Source organism: Chinchilla lanigera, unplaced genomic scaffold (genome assembly GCF_000276665.1).
Source record: "Chinchilla lanigera isolate Chin_1 unplaced genomic scaffold, ChiLan1.0 scaffold00046, whole genome shotgun sequence".
Lineage (NCBI taxonomy): Eukaryota > Metazoa > Chordata > Mammalia > Rodentia > Chinchillidae > Chinchilla > Chinchilla lanigera.
In genome coordinates this window covers 10,149,581-10,174,617 of record NW_004955447.1, presented here as the reverse complement: position 1 = coordinate 10,174,617, position 25,037 = coordinate 10,149,581, and the positions used below count along the sequence as shown (strand labels likewise).

Below are 25,037 nucleotides of genomic sequence, written 5' to 3'. Positions count from 1 at the left end.
TCTTCATGCTAACATTATATTGTTGTTGATTGAATTTGCTTATGTTAACAGAATTCTGGCATTTGTAATCTAGCTCGTCATAGCTCCCCATATTCAATACGCAAGGCTTCTGTGGAAAAGGCCTGAATACAAATCACTTACACAGAACTCGTCTCTTCTTTTTTTGTATGCAAATATGGACCCACTGGAATGATGATTTAAGAAACATAATAGATCTGGGTATATGGAATGGAGATGAGCCCATTTTGTGGGTCTTTTCTCCAGCTGTTGGAAATTATAGTGGTTCAAGGAGATCTTTAACCCTCTTTTTAAGGTTTCCAATATTTTTTTAAATGTACCTGTCCTTTTGTTAACCAAAGCATAATGTTTTGCTCATTAGCTGAAAAAGTTTAGTGCAGAACCATAACTGTTCCGTGACACACTACCTTTAGTAATGGAAAGATTTACCTTTAGGAACCCTGGGAATGGAGAAGGAAGTGTCTGATGTGGCAGAGGTCATAGCATGTTGTACTCTTTTAGTCACCCTCTGGGTACATTTCTACAATGTCCAGACAGTCGGCTCAGATTTAAGTATGGGGTCCCTGGGTTTTAAAGTAAATTCCCATACACCCTGTTGTGTATCCTTTGACAACATCTTTAGCCTTAGGGAATACCATGTGTACTGCTTTCTTAAAAATAGGAAACAATTTTTTACATGGTGCTCCTTTGCATTAGGCTTTTAGAAATAATTGGTTTTTTTTAGTATAACCCTCAGCTTTCTATTTTATTCACTTCTATTTGTTTTAAATGTATTAAAAATCTATTTTATAAAATGAAAACTAGAAATTCAGAGGAGATAAATTCTCAGATTTCTTTATCATTTATTTTATTTTTCAGTTTATTCCTGTAATGTTTGCTACATTGAGTTTTGAGATTTAATGGGGCTTTTTTTGAAATGGTGTCTCTAAAATTCAACATTTGTCATTTAACCACCAACTTTGTTTTCTGTGCTTGAAAAAGAAAGAAGAGCATCTGTATGCCTTTTATAAAATGTATTCTCAAGTTCATCATAGATATATAAAATTTGTTCTGAAATTCATCATAAACATAAAGTAGCCCTTTGTCTGGAGCAGCTTCAACACCAGGCCCAGCATGACCTTGGTCAATGAGAAGACATTCATGTCTTTCAGATTTAGTGACGTTTTTCTTGACTATTATATTATTAACCAAAGTATGAATAAATTAAAGACCAAAATAAATGGGGGAGAAGAGGAAACAGAGATCATTTGCAAATGGGAAGGGGACGAAGAGCTGGAGGAGCGGGTGAAGGGGAGGGAAAGGAACGGGAGGAGAGGTAATTCCGGTGTGATGGGGCCACGCCCGGCGCCCCGCGGTGGATGTGGTCATCATCGTGTACTGCACGCAGGTACTCGTGAGAACTAAAAATAAATTTCACACTAGACTTACAATTCATAATATTCATAATTTTATGTGTCATATGATGTTTTCCAAAGAGCCCTTATGTGTTATAATACTCATTCACATCAGCTGCAGATGAAATGGTGTGAGGTCTCACATCAGCCCCAGAGTACTGGGATGGGGAAAGGGATCTGGCAGCCAGGAGATGACACAACATGGCATCCGAGGGAACAAGGTTGACGCTGCCTGACAGGCGTGCATTCTCTAGCTGCTCATTACTTTTATTACCTGTAGGAAGCTTTTTGTTACTTTGTAGCCATCCTCGTGCCTTCCACGGCCTGTGGCTCCCTGCCTCCTTTGCCTCTTACTGCGGTGACCTGCAGGCATCCACTCCTTATGTTCCCTCTCCCCTGTGACCTGCTGGCCCCTGGGAGACCCCATCTTTCCCACAGATGTTTGCCTTCCATTCCCTTACCTCAGCCGGGAGCCGCTGCTGGCACTACCCTCCTGCCTCTAACAAGGTACACATAAAACTTTCCTGTAATTGCATAATCCTGCGACTCGATTGAAACCTACCAGTGGAAGAAAGGTGCTTTTTGTTCCTGCAGACCCTTTAATACAGGCCACAGAGTAGGAGTGGGTGCCAAAGAAATATTAGCCAAATCTCATTCTCTCCGTCTCTCTCTCTCTCTCTCTCCCTCCCTCTCTCTCTCTCCCTCCCTCTCTCTCTCTCTCTCTCTCACACACACACACATCAAGTTACCTTTGCTTCCCATCACACCATCTGTTTTCTGTGTGGCAAGCTCCACACAGGAGACATTCATCAGTGACCTTTGCACCGCAATCAATGACTTATATCCTGGACAAATCAAGCATGGCGTTGTTGCTGTGAGATCTCATATTTCTCTCAAGGTCCTGAAAATATGTATGATTAGTAATATGAAACGGAGAAGAGAAACCAGAATAAAAAGATAGGTATCAAATTGGCAACTTTACAAACCTTTTCTTTAATGATTGCTTTTGCTTGGTGTTTACATCTTCACCTGAAAACTTACTTTATAAGAGCCGCATGGTTATAGTTGGAGTGGGATTTGAAGAAAAAAAAAAAAGCAAGCTGTGTTAATACCAGGCATGCCCAGTTCTCCACCAGCATGAATGACAGATTGACCTGGTATTTTTTATCAACAGCAAAGATTATTGTCATCAAGAAATTAAACCTTTTGGAGAAAGCTTAGCTACTTTTGAAGTGCTTTAAGAAGTTAGATAAAAAACAAACACATTCTTTGGCAATTTATTTTGATATAATTAGTACACGTTTGCAGTACACAGTGACGTTTCTGATGGGCAGTTGCACGTGCATACACATCTTGCTGCTTTTTTTCTCCTATCACACCCCTCCGACACCTCTTCATCTCCTTCCCTTTCATAAAAAAGCTGTCTCCCTGTTTCCTATTACATATCTTTCATTTTGCTCTTGAAGTTTTTTCTTTTTTATTGTAAAGAAAAAAATAACAATAAAAACAATGATGCAGAATTTCAAAGCAAGATAATGGGAAATTAACAATGGTTAATTTATTGCATATTATTACCTTCAAAGTCGTTGCTCAGATTTGCTCTTTAATTTATCCTTTGGGTTTCTTAAATGCAGCCTATTGTAGGTTCCCTCATTAGTACATGGAGTCATTATTGTAGTAGAACAGAGAAAAATAATTTACTATTATCTTAAAGTTTGCAAAATTAGAATGATGATATTATTAAGAACATCAGGAGCAAAATGTGGCATCTATTTTAGTTTTTTAAAGGGGCAAAATGTCATATCTTTAGAGCAAAATAAGCAAGATCATCCACTGAAAAGTTTAAAGCAAACAAGCAAAGAAAAAAGGCATAAAATCTTTCTGGAGGGCCATAAACCATTAAGCTTGTTTACAGCCCTATATGGAAAATGAAGAAAAACTGAGTTGAAGGATAATGTGACTGCTGGAGACCAATAGAGATTTTATGCTAATAAAACATGCTTTCACTCTAAGAAGAAAGTTATGTCCATTTTCCCAATTGTGTATCTTCCTATTTTATTTATGTCTCTTTCATGCATTGGTGTGTGATAACAATTAATATTTCTCTGAGCATGCTTACAATTTGAAATAAATGAAGTAGGAAGAGGGAATCAGTTAGATTATTTAGTCCCTTAAAATTTAGCTATTAAGATTAGATTCGAGGCCTGGCCCTGCAGTAGAGCGCTGGCCTGGTGGAATAGTTTGGATGTAAACGGTCCCCAAAGACCATATGCTAAAGGCTCTATTGCGTCTTTGGGGAGGTTAGGGGTGAACGTGCGCTCAGGACGTAGGCCTAGTAGAACACAGGTCAGTGGAGCACAAGGTGAGGTTGGGGATGTTGGGGCTATCTCTGTCTGGGGTGACAGGTCCTGAGAACAAGGTGCTGTGGATGAAAAAAAAAAAAAAACGAAAGAGGCAAAGTTGTGGGATCCAGCGACTGCAGCCTCTCAGACTGGAGCCTTGATTACCATCCTCCTTAGCCTTTTTCTGGAATACAAACAAAAAGCAGCAATAGGGCAAATGGGAGGAATAATTAACAGGATTGACAAGGACAATACAATTCAATTGTCATAGGAGTGAGACTTGATTTAGTTAGCCATCACGTTATCATTCCTTCGGGCGTATGTGTCTCAGCAAGGCATCTAGTGTTGTCCAGCGGCTTTCCACAGGGACATAGGTCCTGCTACCATTTGCTTTTATGCTAATGCTTTTGCTAGCCTTCCTCCAGAATCAAACAGTCATATGGCTTGGTCAGGCCCAAAGTCCCACGTAGGTAATAAATACATTGATGGGTAAACGAAAGAACGTCCTTCTCCACATGAGGCCTCATCCCTTCCTCTGTCTTTCACTTCAGCTCTGCCACGTAACCCTGACCCTCCTCCTACCCCATGCTTCCCTGCCCGAGGGGCCTTATATTCACAAATAAATAGCTGTCAACATTTTAAGCATCTCAACACAACTAAGAGATCTCACGGCACTTAGCTGGGAAACACAGCGGTACATCTGTTTCGGAGACTTGGAGGCAGAAGAACGTGAGGGCAGTGGGAAGTCTCTTGGAGCCCGGCTGTGAAGCCTCCTCTTGCTTATTGCCCCTGACATCACTCTTCACAACTACCACCTCGGTCTGACTTCTGAAAAAGTCTCCAGCTTCACAAAATGTCAGGCTCCTCATTCTAATGTATGGGTTTGGGACTGTAACTATCAAATAGCTTTCTCTCTCCAAATGCTGTGGTTCTATAAATGTTTCTGTGCTCAGATGTGCGGCTGAAGTATTGACAGTAGAAAGAGAGAAAAGCCTTTTCCTCTGCTGAATGCCGCTCAAGTCCTTTCTGTATTTGAACTTTAGTAGAAATTGCACAGGGTTGTTCAATGAAATAGAAATTAAATGAAAGTTGAAAAAGAGATTGAAGATAGAAAAATAATGGCTTTTTCAGAATCCATAACAGCCTTTGGATTTTTGCTACTGCGCTGGGCTCTGTTGGCCACACTCTTGGAATTTCTACGTCCTTGGCGTACCTGACGAAATAGTTCACATTTTCCTTTCAGAGCACAAGCCTCCTCCCCATTTTTGTCGGCTTCCTAGATTATTCCTTCTACCCTCGCAATGTGAGTGACTATTCAATCTCAGGACCCAATTATCTGCTTTATCTTTCTATACTCAGTTGGGGAGATTATTTCTTTCACAGATTTCAGTCATTTAATTATTTTAAAATCTGTTCAATCCTGACTTTACTGTGTACCGTCGAGAGAAAACAAAACAAACACTGTGAAACAGCTCCATAGTATTGGAAACTTATTGTACTGCTGTCAAAAGCAATGGTGTAGCAGCCTTTGAGGTCAGTCCAACAGTTCCTCGAAAGTATGCGTGTATGATGAATATGTCATGTAGTAATTCTACTCCTAGGTATATGTTAAAGAGAAATGCACACAAAATATGAAAGATCAACAACAAAGTTGCTCAGATTATCAGATGTAAGAATGCAAGGTTGATCGAACCATTGAAGAGAATAAAAAATAAAAACAAAAAAACACCTTACAAATGATACAGAGTTTTACTAAACAAGATGGTAGGAATTCACCAGTGGTTGGTGTATTGTATATTGTTGTCTTCAAATTAATTGTTCAGATTACTAGATATAAACATGCAAAATTGGTCAAAAAATTTAGGCATTAACTTTTCCTTTCTATAAACCACCAGACTTCAGCACTACAGTTATCCCAGCTATCTATCTATCTATCTATCTATTTATCTATCTATCTGTATTCCCTTTTTTCTTCATTTCTTTCTTTTTTCCCTTTCACTCATCCCAGTTGTTATAACAGCCACTGTTAATTCCTATCATTTTGTTCTGAAACCCTGTATCATTTTTATTATTTTTGCTTTGTTTCATTTTTGTCTATGTTGTTCATATTTTGCTATTGTTCTTTTTATTATTCTCTTTAAAATAAAATAATGAAGGATCCTAGCACCACTGATCATAAGTCAAAAAATGAAAATGACTCCAAATACCTGTCAGTGCTTGAGTAGATAAACAAAATGTGGGTTGTTTGTATGATAGAATATTATTCAGCCAGAAAAATGATTTAGTGATTTGTTCTCCAACAACTATGAGTTTTTAAAAAGTTATGCTGAGTGAAAAAAAAGCTCAGACAAAAGATGACATAGAATTTGATGTATATGAAATGTCCAGCATAGACAAATCTATAGATAGAAAGTGTCTAGGGGCTGGGGATTTAGCTCAGTGGCAAAGTGCCTGCCTGGTAATCACAAGGTCGTGAGTTCGATTCCTGGTACCAGAATAAAAACCAGAAAAAAAGGAAGTGTCTTGACTGCTCGTCTAGCACAGTGGTGGCAAACCTATGGCACCAGTGCCACAGCAGGCTGTTTGTAGCCTAAGTGCTCTGAAAGGTTTGCCATCACTGGCCTAAAACCTGGGTGGATTGGACAGACATGGTGGGTGACTGCCGATAGACTCAGGGTTTGTTTTTGCAGAGATAAAAGTGCTTCAAAATTAATTGTGGTAGTGGGTTGAACAAGTCCATGAATATACTAAAAGATTATTCAATAATATACGTTAAGTGAGTGAATTTTATGGTGTCTAAATTATATCTCAATCTATAAGCATATATGAATATGCCTTTCTCCATGCAAATGTATTATTTTATCTAGGATAAATATGAATGAAAACCAACTCAGACCCTGCCAATCTTGTGTTACCACGGCTTTTTCTCAGGAAGGGAAACTTGCCCTCTGTTCTCTATGTGCCTTGAAGTGTTTTAAAGTTTGAGAATTAAACTACAAAAATTAATTAATAAGGTAAAAGGTACATAATTTTTTAATATTTATATGCTTGGGAGTTCACCGAAAAAAGTCAAACTTAGCTGTATATATATTATATATATATATATATATATATATATATATATGGGATAACTGTACTGCTGATGTCTGATGGTATATTGAAAGGAACAGTTAATGCTTAAAAGTTTTTATATTTTGAGTAATTCTTCATGCTTATATCTGGTAATCTGAGCCACTGATTTGAAGACAACAGTATGCAAAGGAACTACCATGGTGAATTCCTACCATCTTGTCTAGTAAAAGTCTGTATTATCTCTAATGTTCTATGAAATAATTATTTTCTTATTGTCTTTAATAATTTGAACAATCTTGCATTCTTACATCTGGTGATCTGAGCAACATAGTTGAAGATAACAATATGTAATGTAACAAAAACTGCTAATGCCTATCATTTTTTCTTGAAACCCTGTGTCACTTTAAATGTCCTTGCTTTGGTTCATTTATGTTTGTAAGGCTGGTATGCTGCTATTGTTCTTTTTTTTTTTTCTCATTTACTTCTCTCTTTAAAATAAAATTTAAAAAATAATAAAAGAGAAGTGAAATTTAAAGATTCAGTTACACTGAGGGGTTTATAAACCCTTTTAAAAAAGAAAACAATTTGGGTTTCAAGGGACCACAGTGAGGAATTAACTAGGAAATGGAGAACTGATGGAAAATATATCAGTATCTCCTGGTATCAGAGCTCTGGGGAAAGAGACAGTTCCTCAATGGGAAGTTCATTCATTGCTTTTTAAACAGTAAACGGAGAACAGAGAATTCTTCTACATCAGTGGAGATACCTCTCCTTGAAATTATACTTCTGCCACAGTGACACATTTTAGCAGAGCATAATCCGATCACCTTCATCTCACAGACTTCATAGTATAAATGTGAAGCTCTTTTTCCTTCTCTTCTTTTTATAATTTTATAGACATGTTTATTTATCTTTATATACTCCAGTTATATACACTCCAAACGGACAGGTGAACAAGCAGCATCAAGAAATTCTGCCCTTAAAATTGAATAATCTATAAAGTCAACCTTTAAAATCCATGTTCTGCAGTACAAAGGAATCAAGTACTAAGAGAGGAATAGTAATGTGGAAGTATATTTTATATAAGAAAAACTACAATAGAAAATAATTAAAATGTTATTTTTCTCGTAGTTACCTATCTCCAAAGTACTCGGAAAATCAGTGAGTAACTAATAGTTCCAGCAATAGCTATCAAAAGCTAAATAGGTGGACCCACCTCCCACCTTGTGGACCAAAGAAATGAAAGTATCCATGCCTTCTCTCCAAAAAATGATTCACTCAAAAATGAGTGTTATCAGAAAAAATTTTAAATTTATTCATAGCAGAGAAACTTTTAAATTTATTCATAACAGAGAAAGTAGAATACTTAGAAATAAGCCCAATGAAATATCCTATAAGCCACAAATAGCATGCTTCAAATTTTATTTATTACTATTATTAAAAGAATATTTAAGTAAGTTGAAATCTAGATATATAGCCAGACAGACAGACAGAGAGGACACAGAACCAATATTTTTGATCATCATTCTCCAAACTAATTTATAGAGTTAATGTAACTAATCAAAATCTCAACAAGATTTTTTTCATTAAAACTCAAATAAAATTCAGGAGAAAAATATACTTTTTTAATTTGAAAAATTAAGAACAGTAGTAGCTATAGCACACCATGTATTTGAATATATAAAAATATGATTGTAATATATCAGCAGATATATAAATGTATTCATACATATAACTATGATTATAATTTATATAAAACTATGATTATAATATTTCAACAGATATATTCTATGTCCAAGAGCATTGTACTAAAATCTTTTAAAACATGATGTGTTTGCCATGATTTTTACCTAATAAAGTTCTCTTTGAAGAACCGAGAACATTTATGGATATATGTATGCGTGTATGTATGTATGCATATATGTATGCATTTTTCTTGAAGAGTTGAGAATTGAATCTGGGGCCTCACGTATGATAGACAAGCACTCTGCCAGTCAGCTATACCCCTGATCACAGTTTCCATTGAAAATTTTTACCATAATGTCTGAAAGAAATGCTCATGGGTTTTATTTATGGTTTCATTGTGATTTATTACAATTGCTGGAGATTTTTGCAATAAAAAGTCCCTTGATGAGGACACAAACTTGTACAGTGAGTGGGGTTTTCTCAAGTTACGTGCGGCCCTCTCCCCTGTTCAGATGTGCACTTCATAATGCTGATTAAATGTTTCTTAGTCAGTTCCAACTGCTTTGGCTTTTTCTGCCACGCCTGATCTTGTAGTTTTGTACTTCTCCTTGGGGAGAGAATTCAAACCATGGCAAAGCAACTTCAGCAATTGACTGTCCACGTCCTCATCCTAATACCCCTTTGATGCGCCTGTCACTCTTGGGAGCATGCACACTGTTATATCTGTGCTACCTAAGGAGTCTGAGCTGAGCACCCTTGAGGAGCCTTGCTGATCCCGAAGGAGAAGCAAATGTGACATTCAGCTGTTCACTTAAGCCTGATGATAAGCACAGCTCCAAGGGCTGCTGTTCATCACAGTTTCATCTTTAAACTGTGTACCCATTTTTTAAGAGGTTAGTAGAAAGAGGGCTGGGGATTTAGCTCAGCGGCACAGTGTCTGCCTGGCTAGCGCAACATCATGAGTTCGATTCCCTGTACTGAGAAAAAAAATAAAAAGTGGTTAGTAGACAGAGACTTTCTTTGAGGAAAAATATGATATAAATTTTAAAATACCACATTGGAGTAAAAACATTGCTGGCCTTGCTATTGACTGGTCCCATATGCTTGAGCAAATTGCTCACTCTCCTCAGGTTGTTTCTTTAATTTCAAAATATTTATAGACTGTATTAGCACTGTACATAATCCCCATAGTGATGATTGGATAAAAGTCAATGATTTGTGGCTATTGTTATATATGGTGACAGATATGTTCTCATAGTATACATAAAATCAATATGATCTTACATGCTGAGGTTATTTTGAGCCAGTATAAACTGAAGGGTGTATTACTTTTGTTTGTAAAAACCACAGAGTTTCAAATCAGTTCATATGTAAGAATACAAGACCTTAAAAATTGAAATATTTTTGCAGCCAAGTTTGTAGCCTAGCTAAACAGGTGGTTTTATAATTAAGGTAATCTGAAGTTTTTAATAAACCATATTAAACATGGACTGCTAACAGTGCGTAATTGGTAGCTTATTCCTTTTATAATAGTGCCTTTAGTATTCCACTAAAACATGGCCAGTAGATGTGCAATAATCTTCTTACTGTTATGAGAGACTTGGTATATTGCAGTGTCTCTGCTGTCTCTGCTTTTGGCTGGAAAAATGCTGGGAGCAACAGCAGCTTCTATCAGCAGGGAGCCATATTAATTATTTGAAATGTGCCTCATAAGAGGAATCGGCAGTTTATTACAAGTCGAATATTACTTGAAACGGGAAGGTTACTCTAACTGTTATCATAATCTATGTATCATTAACTTCCCTTGTTTAGGAAAAGAGATTAACAACCCCGTAAATTGCTATAGTAAATCTGTGAAATATAATTGCTTATTCCCATGTAGAATGAAAGTGGTAGGTTCTCCACTTCTACCCAAATCTTCTTTACATAAAGTAACTTTGGAAAACGAATTGACTCTGTAATTAGACTTTCTTGCCTCAAAAATCTTAATTGCTTGCTGCATCAACTATCTCTACTCTGAGCGTTAGAATTATTTGTGTGTGTGTGTATGTGTGAGTGTGTGTACATATCTAAACTAATTTTTTTTTTAAGACATGGCCTCACTGTGTTGCCCAAGCTGGCCCTCAAGTAAGTTAATAATTTTTTAAATCATCATTTTGGTTTTTAAATCAACATTAGCACTTTAGCTTATGAGACAAAAAATATCTTACAAAGAAGTGTGTAGGCAGGTACAGTGCTTTACAAGGAATAGAGAATGAATCTATCCACCTATTTTTTGTGTTGTAGTTACTTGTTGGTTTTTTCATCAGATACAATAAGCAGACAGGAATATTTTCCATGCAAATAATGAAAGAAAATCTTCAAGATAAATATAAGTTAATTAGAGTTGAAAGTAACCTAAGTAAATGTGATCCAAACAAAGTATTTTATGTACCTGGGTGTTGGTCAGCTGACCTTCACGGAAATAAGTAGAGATGGGAGTGTTTGTAAAATGTGAAGCAAGTCGATAGGGCACTGAATATCTGTCTAATCTAACAATAAGAAATGGGAGCTTCAAGATTTTACATTTACTTTTTCTTATAACTTTTAAAAGGTCCACTCTATATTCAATTTATTATTTAGTCAAAGGGGGTGCTGGATCTTGGTGGACATGGCCCGGACAATCATGTGAGTGTCAGGATGATGCATCTTGTGTCTACATCTGGGCATTTTTGTCTCTGCTCTCTCCTGACTGCTGAGTCAATGTTCAGAGAGATAGTCCAGTGTCTTAAAAACCAAAAGAGGTAAAAGCATTTTGTTTTCTTAACATTTCTTTTCGTGTCTACAGGGCAGGCCCATCACGGACAAGTGTCGTATATCTCTCCACCAATTCACCTTGACTCTGAGCTAGAAAGACCGCCTGTGAGAGGTAAGCTTTTCATGACCTGCTAACACAGAGTAATTAAAGATGGTTGTGAATATGTGTTTTGTAATTGTTGTCTGTTTAAAAGCTGGGAGGGAATATAAATCTGTGATTACTCTGGTGGCAGAGCAAGTCTAATTCATACACTAACGTGTGAAATGTTGATGTGTACCATAAGCCAAAATAAAATGGCTTGGAGAAAGAGAGATCGAGACTTACTCAAGTAGAGGTAGACTAGTTGAATACCAACTTAGATACAGAGATCACCCAATAAGCATTATTTGGCTTGGAATTTTTTTCTATCTTCCTATTTTTAATAGTAACAATGTTTTAACCAACATTATACTGATAGAATTTTTCCCCTGGAATCATTATTATCTCTACATTTTAGTATTACTATAATCATATAGTTTTAAAAGCATGTAAAGCTGGGTGTAGTGTCACCTGCCTGTAATCCCAGCACTCTGGAAGGCTAAGGGAGAAGGACTGCAGGTTAAAGCCCAGCTTGAGCAACCTGGAATTTAACAAAACACTGTCTCATAACAACAACAACAAAAAAATAGGGCTGGGGATGTAGCTCAATGGAAAGATCCTTCATTCAATTCTCAGTGCAACAAAAAGTTAAATTAAATTATGTATTTTAAAATGTGGCCTGTTTCAGTTAAAGAATGTCTAAAAATGGTTGCCCAACATAAAAACTGAAAGATAACCCGTCTTAACTCAAAATCAAATGCAGAATTCATTTTTCTGGTTTTAAAGAAATACTTATCCATGATTTTCAAAATGTTTCATTAGATTCAAAATTAATGGGATATAGACATTAGCTCCAAATTTTACAAGTTTCAGTTAACCCGAGGGTAATTTTGGGTTTTAGCTAATGCAGCCTATTAGCTTATGCTTTCGGTAGCGTCAGTTAGTTGATCAAAGTCAGGGGGCCCACCTTGAGCACGTGTCTCTCACGGATCTAGTCCGTCTCAACCAGGGTCTCCAGGGTCTGTGTTCCCCACCCCGTCCCCTACTCCTCAGTTAAGCCTTCCTGGCTTTCTTGGGGATGGGCTCCGTGTGTACCTCTGCTCTCCAAGTGCCTTGTACTTCCTTAGGTGGTTACGTCTAAGACACTGCAGGTTTTTCTGCCACTTGTGTGTTTCTCTCTTTTCTGAATGCTCTGTGAGGACGGAGAGAATCATACTTATTTTTCCCCAGTCATTGGTTAGGCTTGACACATACTGGAAAGACATTCAGTGCTTTCTGTTCAAATGACTTAGAGTGAAATTGATAGCACAGGCTCTGAAAACCCACGTTTAGGTTCTTCAGGAGCAAAAGTGAGCAGGGGTGATAAGGTAATCTCAAGAAGAAGCAGGAGAATGAAGCAGCACACTGACTAGTGGAAGAGTGTGGTGTTTCTGAGGGGGTGTGCTACTGCGCGGGAACAGAGGGGCAGTTTTAGAGGAAAGATCACAATGACGTGATGTAATCAGGCAGATGAAGACGGAGTCTGTTTCCTACCAGCGGGTCTACATTTTACCCTGGTGGAGTTCCCCTAACCAGTGAGGTGTTCTAACATTGTCGGTCCCTACAAACACCTTGATCTCTGTAGAAGAGGAGCTGATGCGGGAAAGCCTGGCAGAGGGAAGCAGGGCTGGTAGATCAGATGCACGATGATGGGGGCAGTTAGTTAACAGTGTTTTGTGACAATCAAGGTACGGGCATGAGAAATAGTTTTAGAAATGTAGCATTGGACTGAACATATATGGGAAAAGGGGCAAAAATGACCCTGAGGGTTCTGTGTAGATAACATGACGTTGTGGTTTGACTCTTTGCGCCTCTAAAATGTGTGTTGAAACTTAATCCTCAGTGCAATAGAATTAAGATGTGAAGCCTTTAGGAAGTATTGATCGTGATAGATCTACCCTCGTGTCTGGATTAATGCCCTAATAAAAGTGGAGAAAACTGTCTTGTTCCCTTTCTGTCCTTCTACCTCCTAAAAGGATGGAGAAACAAGGACAAGTTGGAAGCAGAGAAGAGTCCTCACCAGACACAGAACCTGACAGCTTCTTTATCTTGGACTTCTCAGCCCTCAGAACTATGAGAAGGTCCATTTTTGTTCTTCATAAATTACTCAGTTCTGGCATTTTGTTACAGTAGCACAAGTCAGCTGAAACAGATCAGAAGTAAGAACTTCACTGTGTCTTGATAATATAGAGAATAAAGTTTGGCATTTGGTAATCCCACATAAATTGTAACTATTATTAATACTTTTATGTCCATTACTATGGTTTATGGGAAGACAAATGAGCTTTAAAACCAGGCAAAAGAGACCATGATTGGGCAGCTTCTGTCATTTATAGAGCAAACATAATTATGCCATCTTGGCGGCTTGCTTAGAATTAATAAATGAAATAAAATATGTTAAGTTCCTGGCAAACAGGTGACATGCGTCAGACCTTGAAGACTTGGTTGGTGGGTGGGAACTTGGGTAGTCATCATTAAGAGCTTGGACTTAGAATGGCCCTTACCTTTGTGAAGGTATTGAAACTGGTAAAGTTAGAGATAATAATCCAAGCGTTTCCACATATACTTACCTGAATTTGTGCTCTCTCCCTTAAAATAACTGTCTTGCTAGTTTTTGTCATATCATTCTTCCACAGGTGTCAACCCAGAGAACCCCATAATTGCTCTATAGTTAATGACATTGCAGATATATTCACATATATTCATGTGAAGAAGCCCTGTGATTCTTGTTTTAAAAATTATTGAAGTGAAGCTTTTATAAATTTCTAAAATACTACTGCAAATTTTTTTTCATTTTTCTTAAGACTACCTACTATTTCATTTTAAAAGAAACATTGGAGATAGCATAGTTGGTGTAAAATATCATTAGTTAGGAACTACACAATATTTCCATTCACTCTAAAGCATTATCTTCATTAATTATTTTTTTAAAAAGCTGTACACTATTGTTTTTGGGTTTTTGTTTTGTTTTGTTTTTTGTTTTTTTTTTCTGGTACCGGGGATCAAACTCATGACCTTGCACTTGCCGGGCAGGAGCTGTGCCACTGAGCTAAATCCCCAGCCCCTACACTATTGTTGATATGTAAATTCAAATTATACATTTTATATATACATATATCTCTTTATCTATCTGTCTAGCACATCAGAGGGGAGAAAGAAGACAGAGAATTTATCTTGCATGTTACAGGCTTTTATTTGATTTTATATAATATGAAAGTTAGGTTCTTTAAATAATTGTAATTTTATTTCCAATAATTTTTTGGGAGATTATATAACATTATCCTATGAACTCCCTCTAAACTAATGCTAGCTAACAATCTTCGCTTTCCCTTTGTCTGTGTTGCTACTGTAACTTTATTCATGTGGAAATAAGAGAAATATCTACTGCTGTTCCCCTCACATTATTGGCCTGTGCTTCTGTGTATTCTCTTTAAGAACTATTGCTTTATATGTCAATTCTCCCTGTATTTTACAGACTGGACTATATTCTTATGGGAAAATCATAATTTTCTGATATTTATCACTCAGCAATATAAAACTAAAGCATTTAGATGTGTTAATATAGTTAGCAATATTAACAGAGGGAACTTTTCTGTAGAAAATATAAACACTTCAGCAAAATAACAGGGAAGACTGCTTCAGATGCTTTACCAGTGTACTTTAGTATTACCTGAGATATTTTGGTGTCTTCTTTGTAAAAGAGTGCTGTGTTTTGAGTGTTTGAGACAATGAAGCAACTATGAGTAAGTTTGGAACTGTCTTTTAAGGAAACTGCTATGAAAAAAATGTATAAATTATATTTTTTTCATACTCGTCTCACTTTTTCTGTTCTCTCACTTATGAGTCATTTTGGGTTAAATTCACATGTCATATGTCACCATCCTACCATCACTGTCATTTTGTATGGAAAAAGTATTTGATTGTATTAATGTATGTGTTTATCATAGCATTCCACTTTTTAAAAACTGTGTATTTGATTTGTGTCCAATATGTTTGTAGTACCCAGAAGGAAAATCTAACAGCAACTTACAAAACAAACCATGAATAAAATGTTGTACTCTGTATAGTTGTAAAGTAGCTGTTGTGTATAAATTCAGTGGCACTTACTACTAATGACTAAATTTGAGAGATTCTGTTCTTTAAAGTTAATGTGATCATGCATGGCATTTGGTCTCATAATTTGTGGCTATGATGACTTTATGTGCATTCTTCAATTTACAGATTTTATTACTGAATAGGGGTGTAAATTTCAATAGTTTACTAGTGCATTAATGTCACAATACATTACAAGGTAATTAACCAGAGCTGCCACTATAAATAGAAAAATAGTCACAGCCTTCACTATAAACTACTTAATAAAAATAAGGTCCTGAATCAGCATTCACCATTATAGTAATTTTTCTTGACATATGTCTCGTTAATCAGGACTTTTAAAAAATAGCTTCATCTACAAGCACTATTATTTTTAAAACTTTCATTATTAAAACAACTTTGTTACGATTTTGGAGCTAATTTAATAGGATTGATTATGCATATCTGTATGCAAATAATTTCTACATGCCTTTGAGACACATTTCCCAGGTTTATATAAGTGGAAATGAAAGAAATACTGCTTCGGTAATTTTGTGGCAGATTTGTAAATAAATACACTGTGGTTTACAGCAGTGCTAATTAAAAGCTATAGCTCTCAAAATCATCTGTCCCTGTGAACCCTTCTCTATGGAAACCTTTATTTTGCCTTCTACCACTTATGTGCAAAATACCTTACCCTAGAGTATGTCTACATTACAGGCAGGAGCATTCATTGAAGGCAACTCCAAGGGAATTGGTGCAAAAGTTGAGTCTGATGCTGATCAGAAGTGAATATTATTTGAGATTCAGATACATGAGTTGGGCCACGCCCTTCAATTGAGGTTTTTTTTTTTCCCTGTTTGATTGACCTCCTATAGAGTTTGCCTTAACAGTTGACTACAGAACTCAACCTATGAATTCTTCATATCACCAGCTATTGAAGTTAGATAAATTCTTGTCAGTTACCAAGAAAAGCCACTACCTTCTCTATTATTGAGGGTGCTATTTTGACTATATCACTAAATAAAAAATTTGATCATTGTTGCAAATATTCTATCTTCTAATATGGAACCACTTAATAAATTTGGTGTTGCATTAATTTTCTATCGTCTTTCTTTTAGGTAGGGTCTCAAGAACAAGCCTAATGTTGACTATTCTTTTGTACATTTGCTAATTAGGCAGTTACAGTTTATACTCTGAAAAAAAATCAAAGATGCATCCTTTTTGACATTTTTATAATAAACTGAGAATTATAAACATAACTCAACTGGCACATAATCAATGAACTAGAATAATGCCAGGTGTTAAGTTTTATGTGTGAATTGAATTCCATTCAGCAAATCCACACACCAAAAATATTTCTTGAAGTTCAAAACAAGCAGATGGTCCTGCCTTGTACATGTACATGAAAAATAGTCTATAACCATAGATTTAGCATCTCAAATTAGAGACATTAGCACACAACATCATCTAGTCAAATGTAAAAATATCTCAAATTGATGAAAATAAAATAGGAATGCGACATCTGGCATTCTTAGTCAAGAGTTTCCCAGCCTGTTCTCTAATTTTCCATAGTGTTTTTCCAACTTTTCTTATTATCAGACAAAATACTTTCGAACACAAACTACCCCACTTTCACTATTCTTCTCCCAGGAGAATAAAAGTGAAATTTGGATGTAATAGAGTGTTCTGGTGGTCTGAACATTATTTTTTTTAGACCTGTAAATTCTAACAACTTTGAGGGAGGAGTATCATTTAAAGTACACAATGAATATGAATGACATGTAGGCAGAGAGTGTACCTTGTTAATATTAATGGTAATTACAACTCCGTATATTAAGTATGTTCTGTATCTTCTCAAACACAAGGAACACATACTTAATGCACATTATCTCATGGAGGCTCACAAGGATCTTATTACTTTTTTGCTTGAACTTAGTGTTATCATCTTTATATTTCCTGTATCAAACATAGTTCCATAATATTATATAATTCTATTCAAATCTAAGTTGTATTTATTTAAAATTAGGTTCAACTCTTTTTTTTTTTTTTTTTTTTGGTTTTTCTCTGGTACCGGGAACCAAACTCATGACCTTGCTCTTGCCAGGCAGGCGCTTTTGCGGCTGAGCTAAATCCCCAGCCCTAGGTTCAACTCTTGATAGTAAAATTTACTTGTTATTGAGTATTGTCAGGAGTAGGTACAAGGGCTTTTTAAAAATGTACTTTCCAAACCTAGATTATTCTTTTAAAGCTAACGTTATCATTTGGAAGAACTTAGCAGACTTTCACTGGAGAATAGTTATCCCCGAGAGTAGAGTGATCTGAATTTCTTTTAATGTTGGGTTTGTAAGATGACATGTGGTTTCTAAATGAGCCCAGAGGGAAAGAATAGGCCATAAAAATCATCCTCTGTTGGCCAGTTTCCTGCTATTCCAATTCTCAAAGGCCATCAGCTATGGGCTTGATGCTGTCCTGCCCTGACCATCCCCATTAGGCTTGCTGGGATTCATCGCCCTCCAGGTGGAATGAACCTTGACTGAACTGAGGCTTCTCTGCTGGAGCTGCTGCTCATGGCCAGGAAGGACACTGAGATTCAGAGGTCTCTAAGTGGCTGTGGCTCCACCTGCCCTCTGAAACCCGTCCCAGATCTCTGTGTTATTTCTCCTTAAATTCCTCACTGACTTGCCTCCCCTAAGATTGCTAATGTAACTTCCAGCACTTTTTCTCTTTGCCTTACTGTTCTTAGTACCATTCAGAAGAGGAGGAGTACAGTTGTTTTATCTCTTTCTGCAAGAAAATACTTAATATTTTGTAAACATTACAGATTTTCACAATAAGCTATTACTAGTCAGTAGACTAATAATAGCTAATATTTTCTATGTGCATTATCCCCCCGCTCTGTTGTGATGCTGAGGCGTGGACCTATGGCCTTAGGGAAGCTCCTGATCATACACTGTACCACTGAGCTACATCCCAGCTCCTGTGTAAATTAATTTCACATCAGAGGATCACAATAAAACTAATCTGTATATCCCTCTCATTCACACTTCCCAAATACCACTAATAATAATATTCTTTATGGTTTTCCATAGATACCAACTGTCTTGGCTGGATCTGGTATGAATTATTCTTTTATTCCCAAAATTCCACAAAACAAGTCATGTTACTATTATATTTGTAAATGAGACAAAAGAGCTTTTTTAAACAGAGACAGAGAGGCTCTTTAAATTCATAAAGGTACAATACTGTTCAAGCTAGGGTTCCAGCCTAGGCATCAAAAAAAATCTGTTCTGGCAATTGCCAGATTGATTGATCTACAATGATTTAAAGAAACTATGTCTTTGTTCTCAGCATCACACCCTGTCCTAATAATTCTTACATAACATTAGTAATGAGGAATAAGAGCCTCTGACTGCCCCAGTACAGTGTTTTTGAAAAAAAACCTTTCACCATCTCTGTTGTTCATCTTAAGCGTATATATGGCGTAAACTGCTTCAACATGTACACTATGCATGACCTAGCAGCAAAGAGTTGTTGTGTGTGCTTGTTGTTTTCTTCTACACAAAACCCGTTTCTGTTATCCTGATACCTTGTTACCTTTTGCTATTTTCATAAAAGATCTCATTGTTCCTCTAAAATTGGCAGCTAAATCATACTGCCAAAAGAGGACATATATACTGCTAATATATATAAAATTATATAGAAGTTATAGGCTAAGTATTTTTTACTATGATGAAACACCTTACTTTAACATGTTTCAGTATTTCCTCCCCACAATGTTTATGTGATTGCTGGGAAATAATTCTCTCAATAGTAAAATTAATTACTTTACTGTTTGGACCAGACAGCTGGCCCATTGTTGTGTTGGCTGCTACCGTCCATGCCTGAGGGAGAGAGGAGAAGTCCTGCCGTGACTCCCAAATGTCAGCGGGCACCCTCATCCCCGCCTCCCGAGTCCTCTCAGCTCAGGGTTCCAGGCTGGTCCTGCACCGACACGTACATTCACGCACACGCAGACGCGTACGCACGCCATTTGGGGATATCTTCTTCAAAATACCAATTCCTCCTTGACAAGAGATGTAGAAGACAGGGATGATAAATTATATCTAGTAAAATCTTAAATTTTCAATTGCATTTTATTCTCAGAATCAATGGCTTGAGATTAAAAATCGCATTTTGTAGATTGGTCTTTTATGCCTAGGTCAAAGGGGTCGGACTGGTGGGGACACAGCACCCACTTGCCGTGCTCACTGGGAGATGAGGGTTGCCTTAGTTGCTGGAAGGATATGTTTACATATGAAGGGCACTGACTTCACCTGTCATTTGTGCCCTTCACACCCCTAACAGTGTGGCCATACATGAAGAAGAGGCTTTTGGCTCTCTCAATACTAAGAAGCACTTTCTTCTGTTAGTTCTAAGACTGAGTCCAGAGATGATTTCTTTTTCTTCAGAGTCCTGTGAAAAGCAGTGTCTCTTACTATGAATTTTGATATCAGGATCTCCTGGGTGGAGTCAAATGGAAGTCCCCAGCATGAAAACCATGATTACATATATATAGTTTGCTAACTTGATGACCATGGGCCATCCCATAGCCACAGTGGGTCAGATTCTCCAACAACAGTCTTTCCCAGCATGGGTTAAGTGCTGCATTAGCTGTCAGGTATAAAAGTACTTTATGACTCAGGAATGCCAGGCAAATCCTGGATGACTGAACTTAGTAGAGAAACTCTGTTGCTCTAATGTGAAGCTCAGTGTATTTTACACAAGGTAAGACCAAGAAAAGTACTTAGTAAGGGGTTTCAAGGTTGTTACCCCTCTCAAATCTTGCTGGCTTCATTAGTTTTCACACTGTATCTGTAAAATAAATTTTGGAAAACAAATTTTGAAAAAGAATTTTTTCTTATGAATGACCACACATTTAACATCTCAACCTGGTATCAAAAAATTACTCTGCTCATAGAAAATTTTACATCAGGTTTCCTCTGTGCTTTTCTGAAAGACACCAACTTAAATTCAGTATTCAACAAGTATATTTAATACACTTTCATCTTATGTTTGGGTTAGAGCCTTAAATTAGTAAGTCCTACTCCCACTTCCCAAAACACCTTCAAAAAGTACCTCCATCATCCATAAAATATGATGTGTGCAACAGTGCATTTTCCTTTAGAAAGTGTAAATACAAGAATATACCAGCTCTTGGGCATGGGGTCAAGTATTTGATGAGAGGTGGGAGGAGACAAACAGCTAAGGGAACTTGATCCCTCCCATCATTCTGAGCTATGTGTTTATCGGATAAAATGGCAGCTGGAGTCTTCCCACAGATTCCTTTCAAATGCAGGCAGTTTAATCTGGTCAAATTTATTATTGCTGTGAGTGTATGACAGTGACTGCTTACTGTGTACAAACAGGATACAGGTGATAGTGTAAGGTCCAAGAGGATTCTTTACCTCTTTGACTTTACCTTTTAGTGAGGGAGATGACCAATAGATAATTTATTGTTTAAAGAATCAAATTATGAATAGATTATTGTTATAGCTATAAAAGATATACAAGATTGTAAGGAACAGCAGTGAAGGAAAGCCACTCAGGAGAAGTGGTAAGAATAGTCTAAGGGAGTTAGTCCTAATTCAATTTGAGCAGTCGTGTATCCAAAGGCCCCAGACTAGGAAAATCACAGTGTGTTGATTTGTTTGTTCATAAAGAAGATACTCATTTGGGCTTCTGTTTTTCACACACTGATGAGACGGTGACCTTCATAAGTCTATCTGGGCTTTATTGCCATGTAGTAGACACAATACACAAAAGAGAGAAAGTATAACTTAAAAAAAAAAAGCAAATAGATAATTTCTGGAACACAGTGAGAAGAGGAGTGTAAGTCATGTGTCCAGCATGCGGGGCCTTCTAGGGCATGAGAGCAGTTGAGGTTCTATTTTCAGAGCTGGAACTATCTCTGAAAGGTTTTTACACAAAGAACTGCACAATCTGATTCCAGACAAGGGCAGCTACTATGTAGCTGCCTAGAGGAAAGTAAATCCAATCAGATTGCTGTGGCCATTCCTCAAAATTTCATTTATAGGATTATCTTCTGCCATTTCAGGGTTCTGAATAGTCCTTTCTTCTCTGCTTTGCTCTTGTGTGACTTCTCTTCTCTGATCCAGGTGGAGTAGAAGAGTTTGGAAACAGGCAAATTCAAACTGCTGGGCTAACTGAAGCCCTTGGAAGGTGTACCTGAGGAAACTCAGCTCTGGATTCCTATAAATGCCCTGGGGTTGCAGTAGAAAGGGCTAAAACCTAACCAGTGAGAGGACTGCCTCTGCTGATCCCACAGGGTCAGGTGCTCATGCTAGCAGGAATATTGAATTTTGATCCTGTTACAGGAAAAACAGTTGTAGACTCCAGGGTGGTAGATTCTGAAGTAGTTCATGTGCTGCTCTGGTGAATCTTTATTGCCTCCAGAATTTGAACATTTGCAGTGTGAAACACTGATACACTGGGAACTAGGAAAGAGGAAACTGACAAAAGGAACTGCAGCCTTAATTATAATAGGTGTTTGTCTGCTATAGCTAGCAACTCTAAATACTGTCTATGTATTGGAAAAACACAAAGAACATCACACATGGAACCCATGCACACAACCAATTCACAAGAAAATGTTTAATGCAGAGCTCAGTAGGGATTGGCTGGGAACTGTGAATCAGCAGGTGTTTCATGAAAGGTTACTGAGGGTGCGTAGTGAGGGAAAGTAGCAATGAGAATAAAGACATGAGGGTTTCGTAGACACTGCAGTTACAGCATCAACAGGAGCTGGTGATGGTTTGGCTGTGCTAGATAAGTAGAGATAAAATATAATCCAGATTTCTCAATTGGTAATTTGGATATACGTTGATACAGCTCTGGCAGGCAAGGGCAATTCATGTTCAAACTATTGATCACACATCAGTAATTCTTTGAAGGTACCTGAAACGTGAGATATGATTGAGAAGTATTTCTTCTCAGGCTGTGGAAAGGTAAAAAATAATTTCAGGAGTGTCTGAACCCTTTCCCCTTTACTAAGTAATTGAATTGTCCCTCTGGCCCTGAGCTGGTTAGTTATCCCAATATGTAATTTATTTAGAAAAGTATGACTAGTGGGTTTATGTGATACTAAGTCTGATAAAAAGTCTTTCCTGGAACCTGAAAGGCATGCCTGCCAGGCTTTATTTATGTTTTAATGAATAAATAAATGAAGCCACAGCTATAGAGTAAGGACCACTTCTGGTCGCCAAACGGTCCATGCCTTTGTTTTGATTCAATGTTTTGAGCAATTCTACTTCTTTATTTCACATGCGTGTGTTCATTTGAGAGGAGCGCCCCAGGGCACACTTGTTTGTTAGAGGAAACCATTCTTGAAGACAGAACGCAGGGTATTGAGGCTTCACTGCAAGCATATAAAACTCCGGATACCAGATGGAAAATGCCTTAGCCTTGTACTTCTGATTTCCAAAAGTAAAACATAAAAGAGAAAAGGAGAAGAAGCATTGAAATTTTCTTCCCGTTGTTTCCCCTCATAAAAATGTGATGCTTGTATCTTCTAGAAAATGAGTTTTTATGAGGCAAATCCTCAAGAGTGTTAAACTACTGTCCCATCCTCAACACAATCTGTGGTACTATTTTTCCTTATGAAATCTACCCAGTTAAAATATATTCTGATGAGTTTAAATGCCTATGAACGACTGCTCTAGAGGATTTCTTAATGGAGTACCTCATTTTGCACTTTATTGAAATGTGTACTTTGAAAACATGGGTGAAATTTGCCATTTCCCACCTGGCACCCGCAGCAGCTGGAGCCTGGCCTGCTTACTGGGGTCTGCACTCAGGCAGGTCTAATCTAACGTAAATGCCACATTTAAAGCTGCCCCTATGTTAAACATATCAAGGCAAAAGATAGAGCATAATGTTTTATTTAAGCTCAGCTATTTCTTTCCCTTTTCTCTCTTCCCCCTCCATTCCTGTTTCTCTGAGAACCATCAGTGGTGGCAATGCTCTTAAAGAAAATATTTATAGGAAAAAGATTTGTTTTAAATGAGCAGATGGGCTACTCCTAAGACAAGCTGCTGTATTAATAAACACGCGTGGTGCTTTATCAGCAAAGGAACCTATTCTGACATTTCTTCTGGATGATTTGTGTAGCCTATCACTATCACACCTGGTGCAGGGACAATAAATGGCCACTTAACAGTCAAGCAGTGTGTGAGAACCTTCCATTATAACTTCATTATGTCCGATATGATCATCTATTACTGAATGTCAGGCACTGAATTTATGATCAGTTGCCCTATGGAATTAGTGGCCATACAAATGAATAGTCCATTTATGTCACTGTTACTGTAAATATCAGTCCCCCTTTTTTGAGCTTGTGGAATTAATTTAGTGCCCTTTAGGATATTAGAAGGTAATGGTTTTGTTTTATATTTGTGAAATTTGAGAGGAGGGCAGATGTGAATCACATATGATATAAAATTCCACAGTCATTTATGCTAATACACATATGTTTAAAATAAGTATGATTCTTTAGTTCCTTTGCAAGTGAAATTTAGTTTCATTCCAATAATGTAACACTGCTCTTAGGAAAAACAAACAAAACTTCTCCATAGAGATCTGCTATATGCCAGTATCCGTAAAGTTAACAATACTATCCTGTACGGTTAGGATTAGTTAAGGATAAATGTCTTGGTTTCTACCATAATTTATCAAAGGAACTTCTCACTGGACATCATAAACAAGTGCCTTATGAACTGTGGCAGGGTCAGAAAGCTTTGTCCAAAGGAGATAATGGAAAAAGAAACATGGGTTTGTGAGAGAGGGGGCTGCAGAATTAAAAAGATCCAAGAAACGAGCAATTTATAGGCTTTCAGAATCCATATTCTCCATATTTGCAGACCCTCTAGCTCCTTTTCTTCACTTAACAATATAGAGTCAGAAATTTACTAAGTTACTTTCAAGATTGCTGTTAGAGAGGTTTTCGACTCTTGTGAAGACTCCCAGTTGAAATTACACTCTTTGGAGAAATCCTCTCAGAGACGCTGAAACTGTTCTCCAGTGGGGACCTTAGTACTGGAACAGTAAAACCAATTATATGGGAAAATAAATCTCATACCCTGCTTACCAATCAATAAAGCACTGAGACCAGCCAGATTAGGAAGAAATTGGATAGTATAAAACAGGGAAATATTAAACTTTTAATAGAGATGGATGGTGTGAGGGTGAGTCTACATTCGACACCAGCACCGTGTCACGATAGCCTTACGCTATTTGAAAGGCTCAAACTGCCAAAGAGGAGAGTGTGTCTGTGTCATAATATTTCTGGCTTGGCTGTCTTCCACCCACTTCTAGCTTCCAATGTGATAGATGGCAGCACTTGCACCAAAAGCAAGGTGGCAGAAGATCAATAACTTCTTTGTCAGAGCTTTAGAAAAGAAACCATACATTTTGGAGAGATTGTCTTCCACAGCCGAAGAAAATATCATCAAGGACAAGCAGGGAAAAGAGGCTAAGTAGGAG

General features: G+C 37.2%; 1 protein-coding gene across 11 annotated transcripts in view; it reads left to right on the top strand.

Annotated features, from left to right (window-relative positions):
* Nucleotides 1-25,037, top strand: part of Adgrl3 (adhesion G protein-coupled receptor L3) — a 796,065-nt gene that overhangs the window by 534,126 nt on the left and 236,902 nt on the right. For all 11 annotated transcript variants that reach the window (XM_005392863.2, XM_013518568.1, XM_013518570.1 and 8 more), the window contains one exon: nucleotides 11,340-11,420. In XM_005392863.2, the coding sequence (XP_005392920.1) occupies nucleotides 11,340-11,420 (81 nt within the window). The remainder of the gene's footprint in view (nucleotides 1-11,339; nucleotides 11,421-25,037) is intronic.